This window comes from Apis florea, unplaced genomic scaffold (assembly GCF_048593485.1).
Source record: "Apis florea isolate Af1SG1 unplaced genomic scaffold, ASM4859348v1 contig_2350_pilon, whole genome shotgun sequence".
Lineage (NCBI taxonomy): Eukaryota > Metazoa > Arthropoda > Insecta > Hymenoptera > Apidae > Apis > Apis florea.
Genome location: NW_028256565.1, coordinates 3,300,779 through 3,318,204, shown reverse-complemented (window position 1 = coordinate 3,318,204; position 17,426 = coordinate 3,300,779). Strand labels below are relative to the sequence as shown.

At 39.5% G+C, this 17,426-nt stretch overlaps 1 protein-coding gene and 1 long non-coding RNA gene across 2 annotated transcripts in view; one reads left to right on the top strand and one right to left on the bottom strand.

The window, feature by feature from the left end:
• The window catches only part of LOC116415442 (uncharacterized), a 79,193-nt gene extending 62,165 nt beyond the window's left edge, over positions 1–17,028 (bottom strand). The window contains exons 1-5 of the mRNA XM_086904593.1: positions 16,925–17,028; positions 9,402–9,603; positions 9,182–9,293; positions 8,353–8,618; positions 6,092–6,277 (exon numbers count right to left, since the gene is read on the bottom strand). Coding sequence (XP_086760719.1) covers positions 6,092–6,277; positions 8,353–8,473 — 307 coding nt within the window. The 5' untranslated portion in view covers positions 8,474–8,618; positions 9,182–9,293; positions 9,402–9,603; positions 16,925–17,028. The remainder of the gene's footprint in view (positions 1–6,091; positions 6,278–8,352; positions 8,619–9,181; positions 9,294–9,401; positions 9,604–16,924) is intronic.
• Positions 13,744–15,515, top strand: LOC147658110 (uncharacterized). Its single transcript, XR_015291087.1, has 2 exons — positions 13,744–13,980; positions 15,028–15,515. It is a non-coding gene; the product is annotated as an uncharacterized LOC147658110 (long non-coding RNA).
• Positions 17,029–17,426: the final 398 nt, after the last annotated feature.

The window sequence follows — 17,426 nt, the reverse complement described above, 5'->3', positions numbered from 1 at the left end:
TGAGTTTAAGTTAGAGGCGTCGATCTTTTTGCAATTTTTTTCATCTTGGCAAATGTGTTTTCGTCGAAACAGATTTTTATCGAAAATTTTGGCTATTCGACGTAATTGTTGATGCAACAGTTAAATTTGTGCGATGAAACAATCGTTTGTTGATTTTTGGGTTTCTTTTTTTTTTAATTTTTTCGCGAAAGAGAATTCCAAGTTTAATTATACTTCGATTCTATTTTTTGAATTGTTGTTAATTGTTGTTAATTCGAGTAACAATCGTATATGAAAGTTATTTGGAGAGGAAAATTTTCCTTCAAAAGATAAAGGAAAAATTCCGTTTTACGATTCGATGGAAAAACGATTTTCTCGGATTTCGATCGATAGAATCGATAGACGCAGTTGTTTTTTCAGGCGTACAATAATAATCCGTCTCATACGTAACGATATTCGTAATTGTCTCAATTTTACGGGAACCAAAACTTTTCCAAATTATCGATCAACGAACATAATAGATTGGATTCGAACACCGAATTTCTTTTCGATCAATCGTTATAGAATTAATCGATGCACTCGTAGATTCTCAATCTTCTCTCGATCTATCTGTTTCGATAAGATAATTCGTATCGCTGTACTTGTACGAATAATTAAAACGAGAGAGGAAAAAAATTTTAAAATTCATTCTTCACAAATTTGGAAAGAAACGAGGACTATAAAATTATTATTAGGATACGAAACATGCAAACTTTGTAAAATTGATTTTACGAATATATATATATATATAAAGGAGCATTGAAGATACCAAAAAAAAAAAAGAAAAAAAATAGAGATAAAAAACGATAAAAAAAAACTCAAGGTTTATTTTATCAATTGCACAGCCGATTGTTTAAGATTAAAGAGAGCGTGATCTGTAAAATGGAAAACACACGAGAAAAGCATCAGAGGCAAACACGAATGACGCGATGCGTCTCGATGCCATTTTTTTTTTTTTTTACGATATTACGTTTCTCGGAATGAAATTTATTCCCCTGCGAACGATTTTGCATCATGCATCCGATTTAACCATAATCGTTTCCCACTGATAAGTAATTAAAATCCCCCCAAAAAAAAAAAAGAAAAAGATAAGAAAGAAAGATAAACAAACCATCTTACTTCCAATAAAACGTTTCAAATAATAAGAATTCTCTTTGCATTCGTCCGCTCGAAAATTGATAATAATTTAATACGAATCCTTTCATCGAATTTTCCTCTTTTCTCCACAATTCGTGAATGAACTCTGCCTTTCACAATCGATCTCCCTCCTAAAAATTATTCCCAAATCTGTCTACCTTGGAAAATGTCAGGAGACTCGTCGTGGACGAAGCCAGCCTATTTTTTAAATTGCCACAAATCTGGGTAAAAATTAAAGGAGATTTAGACGAGTTTGATCGAGATTTCCGCGCGTGCGTCGTTCTCTCCTCTCCTGGTCATCTACTCCGCGCCAAAGATAGAGTCTGACATCATACACAGAGGCATCACTCGGGTCGGACGAGCGATAAACATACTTGCGCACACGATGCCTGTGCACGCGGAAGGTTTACATTGTCTGTTAGAACTGTCTCAATTGACATCTTCCAATGCAGCCCCGCCGTTGCCCTCGCCAAACAACGGACCTCCCTGCTGCTGATTCTTGAGGAGGGAGAGAGAGAGAGAGGTCTCGATTTTTGGGGGAATTTTCTTTGGCGAGAAGATTTGTTTGTCGAAGGGAAAACTCGAGGGATTAGGATACCGAAGGATATTTTTTATCGAAATAAATATCGTTCGGATTTTCACGGAAAATGTTGAATTCGGTCGGAGTTGGAAGATGAATCAGGGATCAGAAATTTGTGAAAAGTAGAATCGATTTTTTACTGCATCAAGAGAGAGATCGTCAGAAATAAAAATCGTAGGATTCTGAATGAGGGTGATTGAGCTTTTTTTTTTTTTAGGAAAATAATCAGGCAGGTTTTAATAGAAAGAATTATATAATAATCTGGAATGAGGAAAGTAGAATCGATACGATTTCCTGACCGACTTGTTTTACTGCAATAAGTTCTTCAAAATCGATTCTGGTGTGGATTCTGATACGAGAAATCTGAATAATTCTGAATCTGTTGCACCGATGCGTAACTAAGCTTTTTGATAAAAATCAGAAAGTAGTAATCGTAGGTTTTAATATATATCAGGAATCAGAAAATTATAGAAATCGACACGATTACGACCTGTATTTTATTGCATCGAGATAGACGAGTTTCTCGATATAGAAATAAACGAATAATCCTAAAATTCTGATACGAGAAATTATTAGAAACTTGAGTGGCTCGTTTGTTGCATCGAGAACGAGAAATTAGAAAAATATCAGGAAATTTGTAAGGAAAAAAAAAAAAGTAGAAGAGAAGAGAAGGAAGACATGACGCGCGTGGTGTGTTAAATTTTCGATGAAGTCATTTATTTGAAACGTGACGTGTTAACTTTAAGAGTCGCGTGTCACGTTAAATTTGCCGACAAGTTATTATTAATTTTGAGAAGCTCACGGTCTAATTTATCACGATCCAACGTGAAAATATACACGAATTATTTTATTATTATCGTAAAATGATCAATTTCTCGCCCGTTTCCACATCTCGAGATTCTCGACGAATCTCGCACGCTCGAAATCTTATCGGGCCTCGGTAAATTTAGAGAGAGAGAGAGAGATGATATCGCTGCCACGATCTCCTTTTTATATTATTTGTCGCACGGCTTATAGTAGCTCGTAACACTTGCCGCTACACCGATAACAACCAGAGTACACAGCCTCGTTCGCGTGTAAACACGCGTGTTTGTGCTATCAGCGTGACGTCACCCGGTGTACAGATAATAAAAGAATGGATTCGATGCGCACAACGCACACCTACCACAACCACGTCGTGCAACCACGTCGAATTCCTTTAGAATGCAGATCATCGAAGCTGGATACGCGTTATGAATTATTTATGGGATAAATCGGGCAACGTTGACAAATAATTCAAACAAGAAGTTCCAATTACAGGAGGCCGTCCCACGCGGCTTCCTCATTCACACTTCGCTTGCCCGCAGCCAATTTCCATCGTTTTAATTTCATCGCATTAATGGCATACCGATCCCTCGTTAAACACGAATCTTTATGCAAATTCTCCCTGGCAAATTCGTCAAATCGTCATTAATTATTCGGATTTTTAAATTTGAAAATTGTCGTGTCTGATGGAAGATAGGACAATTATTCGAAAAATCAAAGAGCACGTATAATATATTCATTGCTATGTTTGGAGCACGAATCTTATCTTCCATTTCTTTATTTATTTCACGAATATGTTCACGAATTTTATTTTATTTTATCGTAAAAAAGGGATAAGTAGACTTCGAATATTTATTTAATTATTCAAAAAATCAAAGAATACATATAATAAAATAAAACACTACATTACTATGTTTGAATCTTTCATTTCTTTATTTATTTTTTATTATTATTATAAACGCGAATCTACACGCAAATTGTCAAATTGTTACTATTATTCGATTGTTAATAACAGATTTTTAAACTTGAAAATTGTCGATATTCGATGGAAGATAGGATCTCTTATTTTATTGTTGAGATTCAGAATAATATTAATTTTACATGAACGAGACGAGAATTAATTCATTTTATCCCGTAAAAGAGAAAGGAATGGAATAAGTAGACTTCGAATATTTATTTGAATATTGAAAAAAATCACAAAGAACACATATAATAAAATACTACATTATACATATTTAGAGCATCTGAATCTTATCTCTTCCATTTCTTTATTATTATTATTTATTTAAATATTCATGAGAAATCACATATAATATGCTTGAAATAATATACTATATTTAGAACACGAATCAAATCTTATCTTCCATTTCTGCAATTGCCCGCCGATAAAAAATTACGAATTCACGTAAACATTTACCTCGCGCACACAACTTACCTAACCATACAGACCGCGTGTCTTGCAAAATCGTCAACACCGCACAATTAACACCGACTTGGACAAAAATTCGCCGAGGAATTCTGCCACCCTCCTCTTCTCCCTCTCCCTCCCCCCCAAAAAAAACGAAAACTCAGCGGAAAAACGAAACAGAACACGAGAACAGTTACCCTGAAGCTGCTTATGCAGCAGTTTAACTCTCGTGACGAAACGATGAATCGTTTTCTCTCTTCTCCCTTTTTTGTTTCTTTTTTTCTTCTTCTTCTTTTTTCCCTCTCTCTCTCTCTCTCTCTCTCCCTCTTCCCTTTTCCCGAACGTGGAACAGCCGAGTCATCGATAGCCGAACGACAAGCGGAATGCCGCCGATAGAAAGTGGTTCTCGAAGAAGTGTGGCGTCACACACAACTTGACTCACCGATTCTGCTCGCCCGCTTGCCCAACCGCGCGTGTATTTATATTTATATGCCGTTGACCAGTTGCTCCAGTATACTATTTCCGCGGTAATTACGTATTCGAGCCATGTCTCAATTCGCGGACAAATGCGGATTAACCGTGTTGGATATCGGGGATGGCACGAGAATTGGCATCCAATTGGCGGCATTCGGGGAAAGGATATTTATGACGAAACTTTTTTCTTTTCTTTTCGATTCGAGAGTGAATATTTATCGCATATCCTTCGCGATATATCTCGTGATGACTTGGGATCGAATTCGATTGGAATATGGTTGAGGAAGGGGGGGTTAAGTAGGGAGAGATTTATAAGAAATTTGGTTCCAATGTTGACTCGTGTTTGGATTGATTGGGTGAGAAATGGTGAGAAAAATTATTATCGAAACGAATCAACGACATTGCCTTTTGGTGAGAAAAAGTTGAAAGTTTATTAGGTTAAAAACCTAAGAGTGGTGGGAAGTCAGTGATTGAGAACCACTGGAATAAATTTAATTTCAATACGACTCGATCAAAGTTCCTTTTGTATGTAAATAAATAATGTTGATTTACAGAGAAAAATTATCGCCGAATAATAATAGTATTACTTTTAGAGAGGATCGATTATTTGCTAGCTTTTTAAAGATGATTAATTTAAAAATAAGAATTTTATTTTTGAAAGACAAGAATGAAAATTTCGAATCCTATCTCGATTACATTTCAGAATTTTCTTTTGTACGAACGATGAATTTTACAATTAGGGAAACTCTTCCTGTAAATCTTTCTGTTTTAATTTATTCGTTATCGATATTGATGTCACTTGTTATTCCAGAAGATCGATCGAACTGGGGATCGAAATTTTGTTTTAAACAATGTTGATGTTTAGATAAGGATCGATTAGAGAAGGCTCATTCAGTTCTTTGAATACTATCGGCTGATACGCGACTGATCGATTGCAACGTGTAAAGCGACATTTAAAATGTCACGTTAAGAAAGACCAGCAGTTATGAATCACGGATTTACAAGCAACGTCACGATTGCAATTAAGTCGACGATGAAATATCGCGCAACACCGATCCTGACCTATGATTCGTGTCATCTTTCGATAACGCACACGCACTTTTTCTTAAAAAAAAAAAAAAAGAAAAAAAAAAGTATTATCAACAACTATTATCTAAAATCAATAATATAAAAAGATATCATAGAAACGAGAAAGAAAGAGAGAGAAAAAAATGCAAAACCTAGAATGCACGAATTGGAGCAAACTACTCGAAAGCATGACAAATTCCGTAAGTACGCTTACTCTCTCGAGATAAGCGAACCAATTATAAAAATATTTACTCGTGTTTTAAATTTCTTAAACTTATTCTCTAGCTCGCTTTCTGTTACTTCTTTCGTATTTAAAAAGAAATCTACGAATAATAATAACAATAATAATAAATCAATAAAAAAACCGAGCAAATAAACAAACATTAATTCCTATATACCCTCCGTTTAATCCCGACTCAAACAAACCTCAGATTCTCGATTTTAATCCTGTTTACTTTATCGCGAAATAAATAAAGCTATAAAACTTTGGGACAAAAAATCCAGAAAGATAACCACCAGCGAGATTAAAGGAAAAAAAAAAAAAAAATGAAATAAAATCGAGAATAAGGGAAAAAAGCGTTATATAGAATGTGTCAACTCACCGAACGAGGCGAATTTGAACCTCTTGATCCTCGGCAGCGTGGCAGTAGTGCAGGCGCGCGTTAAAACTGGCATGTTGCTCTCTCTCTCCAACAAACTGTTTGGACGCGACGAGCTGGACGATGCTTCCAGTTCTGGGACAGCGGCTCGTTTGACGGCTCTTTCCTCGGTGCCAGTCACCTCTACGGCTAATGAACGCATCCTTCGTTCACTCGTGTAATCTCGTGACGCGTATGGTGGTGTGTCATTAAGTCGTGAGTCGGGCGGATCACATGTATATATATATATATAAGATATATATACGTATATATGTACACGTGTGCCCGTGTTATTAGCGGATTGCAAAATTTCCCGTGTCTCCGCCGTAACAGGTGGCCACGCGAACCAAATCGGGAACCGGTCGTTTCGAACCGATTTTATCACCGTTTTTTTTTTTCTTTTTTTTCTTTTCTCTCGATCCTTTTATCGATCGCGCATTGAAAATACGATGGGAATTTTAATTGAAGGGATTCTTTCTGAATACTTTCTCCGTATATACGTGTACGATTGTTGGCGAGGATTCGTTCGTTGTCGATTTTTGCCTCGTAAAGGGGATAGCTTAATTTAAGAAGCGAAGCTTTTGTTAAAGAATTTTCCAAAGAATTCCATAATTAAAACTTTCAACGATTTTGGAGGATATAACTTTCTTATAAATTTGTCTTGTCTGGCGGGAATAGTTTTACGAACGTTACAACGTTTCGATTTTTCCAGTAAAAAGTAAAAAATTATTAAAGAGGATCGATCGTTTATGGCGGTGTTTCCCGCGTCTGCCGCCAGAGGGCCATCGTTCACGCAAGGTTCCCCCCCCCCCACCATTGATTCCTTCGTACACGTATAACCGTTTCCTCGGTTATTGTTAGATCCAGTCGATATCTCGAAGTATCTTTGGACTTGTTGAACAAGTTTTAGATCTAACACTGAAAATTTCCACCCGATTTTGTTCCGACTAATTCTATTAATAAATCCATTAACACGTACGAGTATATACCTCCACCACATTTTTCCTTTCTTCCCGCTCGCGAAAAACTCGCCTATTGCCCCCACTCCCTTTCCCCCTCCCTTCCCCAAATGCTTACATCGCGAAACGCAACGCGAGGAAAGAATTTGTTGACTCAATGTATGTCAAAGCAAGCTCAGAGCGAACGTTTGCGACTTGCTCGACTCGCAAATGCGCACGCTTCGGATCGAAACGAAAACGAAAGTTTCGCCACGGCGTATTTTCGGCGAGGGAACGACCTCGATGGTTCGACTCGATCTCGAGGTTTGAACCTTTATTGAAGCGACGACAGATGCACGAATCGATTGAAACGAGGCATAAGTTTTATTCATCGAAATCGTTTCCGCGATCTAAAATTAATCGTACAGGTGATCGCAAGGATAAATTATCAATCGATTATTCATCGCGTTCGTGGCTAAGTGTCAATTATGAAAGAATGGCAACGCGCAACCGTTTGGTGTTTGAGAAAACTCGAGTTGGAGAACGGAGCTCTGTTTTTCAAACACGCTCGTTCCCCCCGCCCCTTTGTTTTCTAAACATTGAACGTGCCACATCATTCGCTCGGGAACAAGAATTCGATTCCTTATTTTGCTTCGGGAATCCGCGAATATCTGCTCGACGCGTTTCTAATCGATGACACGTAAGGAAAACCACGGGGTATGAGGTAATATAAATACGAGAAATCGACGATTCGAACGTCGATTTTACCAACACAATAAGCGTTATAATGAATCTGCAAGATTTAATTGTAATCTTTAAAAATAAAATAAAATTCAACAAGGTGGAGTTATTCGCGTTCCCTTCTCAAGCAATCTCATTCTCAAAAATCATAATATCGTAAATTATTAAATCCGATAGAAACATATGATGCTATATAATTTCACAATTTCATTGTTTACAATGAATACCACTCACTCAAATTCTGAAATCGTATTCTGAAATAAAACGTACTTCTCTTACTTAACTGATTTATAAATTACAAATTTTTTCGAAGTTATTCATAAATAAAACTTCACGCAGATCCATCGAAACGTCCGATATCGATATACAAATCTACTTTTTCACGAAATATTCCCTCGCTCGAAGATAAACGGGCCAAACTTCACCGATTTTCGTCGAAAATCCAATTTAACTAAATTTAATTTCCTTCTCTCTCTCTCTCTCTCTCTCTCTCCCATTGCTCAACGGCACACACCACGTGGAGAGCATCGAGTACGGCTGACTTACTCATCGACGAAGGCCTCTTCACAGACTTCCCGGCGAGCAGCAGCCCCGACGATGATTTGCCACGATGGTTGACCGGCGACTGTGCCGTGCCGCGGCTCGCCAGGGATATCTTTGCGCTCATCCTCGCGCCCGATTCCTGCGATCCTGACTCACGTACCGGGAAGCCGAGCCCGGAGGTCGCGCTGGCATGCCAGCCACCTCGTTAAATCACTCCTCTTCCTCTCCTCCTCCCCCGCTGTCGTCCTTTCGATCGAAACGGGCTCAATCTGCGGGATCAAACGAGATGGATCGAAAAATCGCCTCTCTCCAGGTGATTCGTATTTTCGGCGAGCTTGTGTTAATTTGCAGCGAATTTTTCTTTTCTTTTCTTTTCTTTAAGTACTTTTTTTTTCAGTCGTTAGAAATCATATTCGACTAGGTTTTTTTTAAAAATTCTAATCTAATTTTTCTTTTCTTTTCTTTTCTTTAAGTACTTTTTTTTTCAGTCGTTGGAAATCATATTCGACTAGGTTTTTTTTTCAAAATTCTAATCCTAATCTAATTCTTCTTTTCTTTTCTTTTCTTTAAGTACTTTTTTTTTCAGTCGTTAGAAATCATATTCGATTAGGTTTTTTTTAAAAATTCTAATCTAATTTTTCTTTTCTTTTCTTTTCTTTAAGTACTTTTCTCAGTCGTTGGAAATCATATTCGACTAGGTTTTTTTTTCAAAATTCTAATCCTAATCTAATTTTTTTTTTCTTTTCTTTTCTTTAAGTACTTTTCTGAGTCGTTAGAAATCATATTCGACTAGGTTTTTTTTTTTTGAAAATTCCAATTCACGTACACTTACTTGTTTGATAAGGAGATATTAAAGCATGTTCTTCAGCAAACGCGTTTCTCTTTTCCGAGTTGTGCACATTCTTCGAAACGTGCGAAGATGAGTGTGGAAGGCGCGGATAAATCTGAAAGAAGGAAAAGAACGAATTCTCGTTATCGACGTGACAAAGTGTTGGAGATGTTTGGAGAGTTGTTAGTCGGGGAGTTGGGCCCGAAGTTGTTCAGATATTTACCGATTCGCTGGAGTCACGAAGCCGTGACGACCGAATCACGTACAGGGAAGTTGGAAATCGGAGGTCAGGCTGATTGAAATCACGACGGGCCTTCTTCCATTAACGATCCTTCGCCGATCCACCGTTCAGGAATCACCATATTCGACGTTATTAACCCTGGATTCTCGCTTCCTCGTTCGCGATTCTAACCTTGCGATTCGATCTGAAAAAAAAAAAAAAAAGAAAGAAATCGACACGTGGTCTTTCTTCGACTTCTTCTTTTTCTTTTTCTTCCCAGAAGAATATTTCTACTTCCACCGCTTTCGTGCTGGAAATATTGTTATTTCAGATTTTTCTCGTGCATTTCTTTTTTTTTTTGCCAAAAAATATTCGGATGATCAGATAAGAATAATTGTCGACCGACTGTTGTGCCCTGATTGAAATATCGGGATGATTCATTGATTATAAACAGTTTATAAGTGAACACAGCTCAAACTCTGACTCATGTTCGTTTTTTCATACCATCCATCATCGTCCATCGTGTTCGCCGATTTTTAGAGCAAAGTAATCGTTTATCTGCTAATTCTACATATACGAACTATCGTCGAGCAATCTATCTTTCCTCTCAAATCATCAAAGCGAAAATGAAACACTGATTCGTGTTTCTTCATACAATATTCAATCTAGCAAAATAATCAATTGTACATATACGAACTATCATCGAGCAATCTATCGTTTCTTTCCTCTCAAATTATTGATAAATTCAAATCATCAAAGCGAAAATGAAACTCTGACTCATGTTTCTTCATACGACATTCAATCTATCGCGTTCGCCGATTTTTAGAGCAAAATCTGCCAATCGTACATATATTTCGTCGACTAATCCATCGTTTCTTTCCTCTCAAATCATCGATAAATTCAAATCATCGAAGCGAAAATGAAACTCTGACTCATGTTTCTTCATACGACATTCAATCTATCGCGTTCGCCGATTTTTAGAGCAAAATAAACTGTAAATATACAAACTTTCGTCAACCAATCCATCGTTTCTCTCTCCAATCATCGAAAAATTGCATCAAAGCGAACTGAAATCCTCCGTCCTTTTCAAACGAAAATGAAACTCTGACTTATGTTTCTTCATACGGTATAAAATAATCGTTTATCTGCCAATCGTACATATACTTCGTCGACTGATCCATCGTTTCTTTCCTCTTCGAACCTTTCTCAAATTCAAATCATCGAATCCTAGAATCCTTCGCCTTTTTTTAGGTGAGAATGAAAATGGCGGGAAGCAGGTTTAGAGAAGGTTGAAGGGAGGAAAGCTCGGTGATCTCGATGGCCGTGAGCACGGTTCGGGTGATCATCGGGAACAATGTACCGGTGGAGAGAAATAGCACGGAAAAACACGAGGGACACCGGGTTGGAAGCGCGTTGACTCAGACCTCGGCCATCGGCGGACCTTGAACAAGGAAACAGGAACTTGACGGGGGCTCCGCGTCAAGGCGAGCCAGAATCCCGCGACCGACTCTTTGTCCCGACTCTCTCTCTCCCTCTCTCTCTCTTTGTTGCATTGACAGGCCAGTTTCCGTTTGATCGTGTTTATTGAATATTCGAGGTGGAGGGAGATTGAGGCAGGCAGATTGAGAAATTTTTGTCTCGATCGAAAGATTCGAGGAAGGAGGAAGTTATTTTCGGTGAGAGAATCGTCGAGGGAAAGTTAAGTTTTAAGACGAGTTCGAAGGATAGAAGAAAGCAGGCCGTAATTCTTTAACAACGGTTTGAGAATCTAACTTGGAGGACAAGTTAAGTAATTAAGCGTACGGCTATTAAAAATATTTTTTCCGGTCAAATTAACGTCGAGTTTTTATTCGAATACGTGCGCTTCGCCTATGTTTACAACATGTTTATATATAATATATTTGCCTGGAATAAAATTTCGTATGAATACGAAATGGGTAACTTGAAGAACTGTTAGAACTATCGACCTGTAAATATCTGTTTTGCATATAAATGTATTGCAATTAAAGTGATGCCGTGAAAATAAATAACCGTGTGTAATCACATTTCAATCTCAGTAAATTGCAATATTTAATTTTCTCGAAAAGAAAAAAAAAAAAAAAAAGAAACACAATTTTCTCAACCGTTCCCAATAATCGTAAAAAAATAAAAAGGAATATGAAATCCTGGATTTAATTATTATCCGCTGTCAATCCACGGATGAAGAAGAATTTACATCTTTATTCGTCAAACATCGTAATAATTTTATCCCTTTTTCGCGAATAAATATCCTCCATAATATTTACACAATTTTTATATTTATATTTGCACAATTATATACACACATATATATTATATATATATATATATATATATATATAAAACTCGTCTATTCTAACACGTTCCAATTCTTAGAGAAAAAAAAACTCGACACGAGTTCAACGCAGCAGCAAAAACCAATTATATCCGATATACGAAACCGTTGCTCATTTACCTCTCCCCCCCCCCTCCTCCCCACCTCTTCCCCCGTCCACGTCACCTCGAAATACAGATCCATATATCATGCATAAAACGACCTCTCGACCATCTCTCTTTAAACCGGCCCACTCCTCCTCCTCCTCCTCCTCGACGACAACAAAGAATTCGAAAGGAGAGGGAGAGAGGCAATCATCTAATAAACTCTGTCAACCGTGGCTGTGTTCGCGTGGAAAAGACGAAAATACCAGCGGAAATTCTGCGTCGGCGCGGAGGAAAGCGAGCTCCTGAAGCGCTCCTGTTGGAGCGAGTTAGAAATACATCGCGATAAGAGAGAGGGAGAATAGGAGGAGGAGGTGGAGGAGGAGGAGGAGAGGGCGCTACGCCTCGATATTTAAATAGATACTGAAAGCCTCAAGGAGAAAACGCAAGGCTGCGGCAAGGACTCTCTCGCGACTCTCGTTTTATGCCTTCGCGTCGGATCACTGGCGCGGTGGGGGAAGGGGAGGGAGAGGCAGGGGCGACGTCTAAACGCGCGAAAGTAAGCGACTCATACATAATTAATCGTCTCTCCCCGGGACGAGCGAACGAGAGAGAGAGAGAGATCGAGCGCAAACGGGACGACGATCGATATTTCCCATTGCCTTCGTATCGGTTTCATACTTCTCCTCCTCCTGTTCGATCAAAATTATCGAGATTTTGACATTTCTCGAGATAAACCGAAGATTGATCTATCGAGGCGGTTGATCGATCGAAATGGACGAACAGAAAGGAATTATTTTGAAACTTGTCCGAACGTTTGTAAGAAAGATTATCGAGTTCTCTATATTTTCTTTTTAAGATTCTACTTTCCGTAAATTCCTTAATCCTCCTCCCCGTTAACTCTATGTTTCTTCGAAAAGCAATTCCGAAAAATCGGCCACGACCGTTTACGGGCAAAATTGGAACACGACGAATTCGTTAGCGTCTCGTTCCCTAAGTACGTTAACACCTTTTCCATCGCCCTATTACTGTCGTTAGCACGTCCATCCATAGCGTGCGATTAACGCGCGAGATGCAATATTTGTGCCACGGTTGCACAACGATATCGAACGACGGTGCATAACTCGGCAACGAATCGATACACGGAGAGACAAAATTGTATCGAGCGAACAGTTTCGCGTAACCAGACACTGGGAGCACACCTTAAGGCCATTTTACAACGGAACGCCGCGACTAACCGCATTGCTAGATATGTATGTATATCGATATACCGCGCCCCGTTCAACGGGCTGTTACTTACTACGATACTGTTATTACCAAACCCTATGCCATTAATGATTTACCGTCTTAATGAACAATAACCGGAATCCCGCAGAGAGGCATGCGATCCAGAACTCGAACCGTTGCTTCCTGTTCCAGTTGTTTTTCTTTCTCCTCTTTTCGAGATTGCATTGTCTGAAGCATGGTTGATAATCTCGTTTCCGACTTTTTCGTCCGAGTTGCGATTTTTGGACGATAGAATTTTAAATTTGGCTTGTTCGCATCGAGGACTCGGTTGGATTTCGATTGGTCGTGATTCGTTTGTAGCTTGGAACGTTTTCTTATGGGTATATTTATATATACGTATATAAACTCGAGGAAAAATTTTTAGAAATCGTACGCATAATAGCGTAGAATTTATCGTAGAATTGGATTAAGGTACGAGTTGATAAGTTGATTTCGTATATCTCGGGACACGATTTTTCTGAGTACACAAGTTAACGCGTCGATAATAAGAATTTCTTGTTTTCGACGTTTATATTCGAGTTGTTTATATCGATGATAACCGCGATGACTCAACTTTATTCGAGAATCATCGAAGATGGAGAAGATATTGTTGTGTCGTTCGATCGATCGTCATATAAAGAAACGAAGAAAAATTCGAAGGTTTAAGAGCAAGGCAAGAGTAATTGTTCTAGAGTTAAGTACTCGAGCAGTCGAGGGGAATGATTCCAAGTGCGAATGTCACGTGGTTCACTCGGTGAGTAAAACAGGAATGTAACGACGAGGTCACAGACCTTTGACACGAAGCTACGTTTAAGGTCACGTGCGGAACGTCGCAACGACCTTGGAGGTGTGCGCCTCGTATCGACGCCAGCCACGATGGGTAAGCACTTTCAAGCTTGAACTTTCCGATAAGATTATCCTTTCCAGATCTTCGACGTAGCTAATCTAATTCTCCATCGATAGAAATAACAATAACAAGTAAGATAACGATTAAAAATTCCATTTCTCGATTACACATTTCGCTCAATTTTCGTTCAAAAATAATTACAACACATTCTAATTAATTTAATCCTCGTCTCCTTCGAACAATTAAAAATCGACAACCGAAAAATCGAGATTACGAAAAGTATAGAACCGATCGAAAAACAGAATAACGAATACTCTTATTATTAAACGTGTTATAATTGGAGATTAACAGCATTAATCCCTCTCACGCAATCTTCCTCCCGTATATAAAGATCACCGGCTAATTACTCGTCCTAATAAATACACCCGTAATAAATCCGGTTGTTTACAAGCGGTGCAGCTCCACAGCGAGGGGTGGAATTCCACGATTAATGGGTTAAGGTGGAACGCGTATCTCTGGCCCGCATCTGCGCCACGACACGCATCGCGAACACGTATCTCACGCGCACACAAAGGCGCGCACGCGCAAACAGTTCGCGTGGCGAATCCCATCTATCTCGAAGAATCTCCGTACGTGTGTTATTGCGGAGGTACCTTTTTTTTTTTTTTTTTTTAATCTTTATTCTTTCCTGTTTTCATTTTCCTTTCTTCTTTCTTCTTTTCTCAACGCGTTAATTTCCATTTGCAAACGAACTTCCTCCTCCTCCGGTCTGGATGAATTATGCATCGACGGCGCAAGTTGATCGAACCGCAATGGAGCGCTTTCCTCGCGCGCCAGTACTTGCGATTAAGCGAGCCGATTTTCAACCGATAGGGATCCGGTGGTGGTAAACCAGAGAATCAGAGGTTCTTTTTTTTTTTTTTTTTTTTTTTTAGAATTAATGGATATTGAAAATAAACATGTACGTGCCGAAAATATGTAATTTTTCTCGTGGGAATTCGTTTCTTCTTTTTTTGGAATTTAATTTAAAAAGATTTAACGATGAAACTGAGTCAAGAGAGTTAACTATTTATGTTTTAGGAACATAAGGGAAGACAATTGCAGGGAGCAAGTTGAGAACCTATATTTGCGTATCCCTGCACGACAGGGATTTCTACGATTCGTCGTTTCTGAGCAACCGAGTTTGACGAATTTGATTCAATTCGGGCGGACGCCTTTGTCGTTGCCCTTTCACCAGTCGTTTGCTTATCGATTACAAAATCGAGGGGGCAAGTCGTTAAGACAAACGGCCAACTTGGTGCATAAGTGATCCAGTTTCGTAAGTGGAGCGCGGCGAGGAAATTTTCTGGAGCATCGACGACGAGGCTAAATATATTAACGAGCCGTATAAACGATCGAAGACCTTCGCCAAACGTTATCGCCGATCTTTTATATTTCTAACGATCTCTCTCTCTCTCTCTCTCTCTCTCTGTCTGTCTGACATCATCGAAACGGGATCGCGCACGCGAATCTTGCTAATTGTAACGCGATTCATAACGCGCCAATAATAATACTGACATCATCGCTGACTCCTCATCGTTATCTACTGCCAACATGGCGTAACAATTAATTCCAGCTAGCAACGCTTGATAATATCGATCATTCAGACTGCGGACAATTCGTGGATCCCCGCGATGTCTGCAGGTGAAACACGAAGGTTGGAACGTGAGTTTCGAGGAGGCGACGATTTATCGTTGTTCGAGGAGGAGGAGGAGGAGGAGGGGTCTTAAGCTCGTTCCCCCTGGATCGATAAATCGAACGTCTTGGACGTTTCCTTTTACCTTCGACCTTTTCGAAACGGTTTAAACCTTGCTTTAAGCGTGTTGAAAAGCTTTCCGCGAATAAAATGATTAAGAGCGCTTGCGTCAACGAAGCAACGTCTGCTTTGTTTATTTCCCGGCTCGTGAAAAATTCATCGTGGAAAAAACGTTCGAGGAAAGATTCGAAACTTTCTGGATAAAACGCGTTGATAAACGCGCTTTTGTTATTCTCGTTCGAAAATTGAACTTTGAATCTACATCTATCACGCAGTGCATTCGCGCAAGGAATATAAAACGAATTCCTATAAATTATCCGATTATTATTACGCCCTCTCGTGTCCCTCTTAAAGGGATACTCTGTTATGAAAAAAAAAAAAAAAAAAAAAAGGGAGGAGAACAAACAAGCCACCCTTAATCAAGCCACCGTGAATTCCTGCAGCGGATTCCAACGCGATATTTGCCTGTGCGTGGGGGGGTCGAAGCCACAGCAATTAGGGTGGCATACGGACCGTATTACCAAGATAATCAAATCACATGGACCCTTGCAGCCCCGTTATGTTGCCCGTTGACAGGCAACAAAAAAGGGGGATGGCCACCCTCGATCCGGGCTCCTGTCGGCCTTGTACGCCGGTTGATTCATCTGTTTGCTTTTTATTATCTCGCCGACCACCGGAAAAGCACCAGCTATCCCGAGGCGAGGGTGGCGTTAATCAATTGATGGGATCAGCCACGGTGATGACGAATGCCCGTCCATAAACGGTGATCGCGTAACGAAACGATCTTTCGATCGAGCGGAAGAGATTATCCCCCGTCCCTTTCTTGGGAAGGAAAATTTTTCTTTTTTCGCGGTGAAAATAATATCAGCGAAATTTTTCAAGCCAGCATTTCGTTCGCTTCGCGACGCGTTGTGATTATTTTTTTGCCATTCGATCGAAAGAATTCTTTTTTCAATTTACAATTTTTATCAGAAGAATTTAAAAATCTTCCCCAACAAACCTTTCTTCTTCGTGGTAAACGATAATTTCAATTGCACTCAAAGGAACGAGACCTGTTACGTTCCAAAAATGTAACAACAACAACAACATCGCACCGAATAAAAAAACGGAAAGAAAGAAAAAGAAACAGTTTTAAATCTCGTTACTTCTTGTCTCGCAGGAGAGGGAAGGAATTCCTCGTACCTTTTCTCGTGCGTGTCGTGGAAACGTGAGGAAGCGCGGCTCACCGCACAACTTTCGACGTGGCTTGTCCCGCGAGCACTGTTTTCCAAGGCGGCTCGACGGGCCGAGGGTTGCGCGGCTTTCACCCCCATGCGCGGCCCGTGACGTCGCAGCCCAACGAATGATGTCCATGCGGTGTCCTAGGCAACCGTGCTTTCGTCCACACACCACCCTCCCCTCCTCGCGATGCCTGTATCCTCCTCGCTCCCTTCCTACGTCAGTTTGACGTAGACGTTTCAATTTCCTCCCCTCTTATCTTATCATTCGCGTATTTCCAATCTTTCCCTGACTTCGGATTCTTTTCTATATTCGTTTCTCCAATATAATTTTTTCCTTTCGATCTTTTTGAACTTTCGAGTTTTCGTGTACACTTTTATTCTCTTTTATTCTCTTTTCTTTTCCGAGTGAGTTCTAATCCGTGAGTTAGAGATTTTTCACACTTTTTACTCTTCCTTTTGTAATT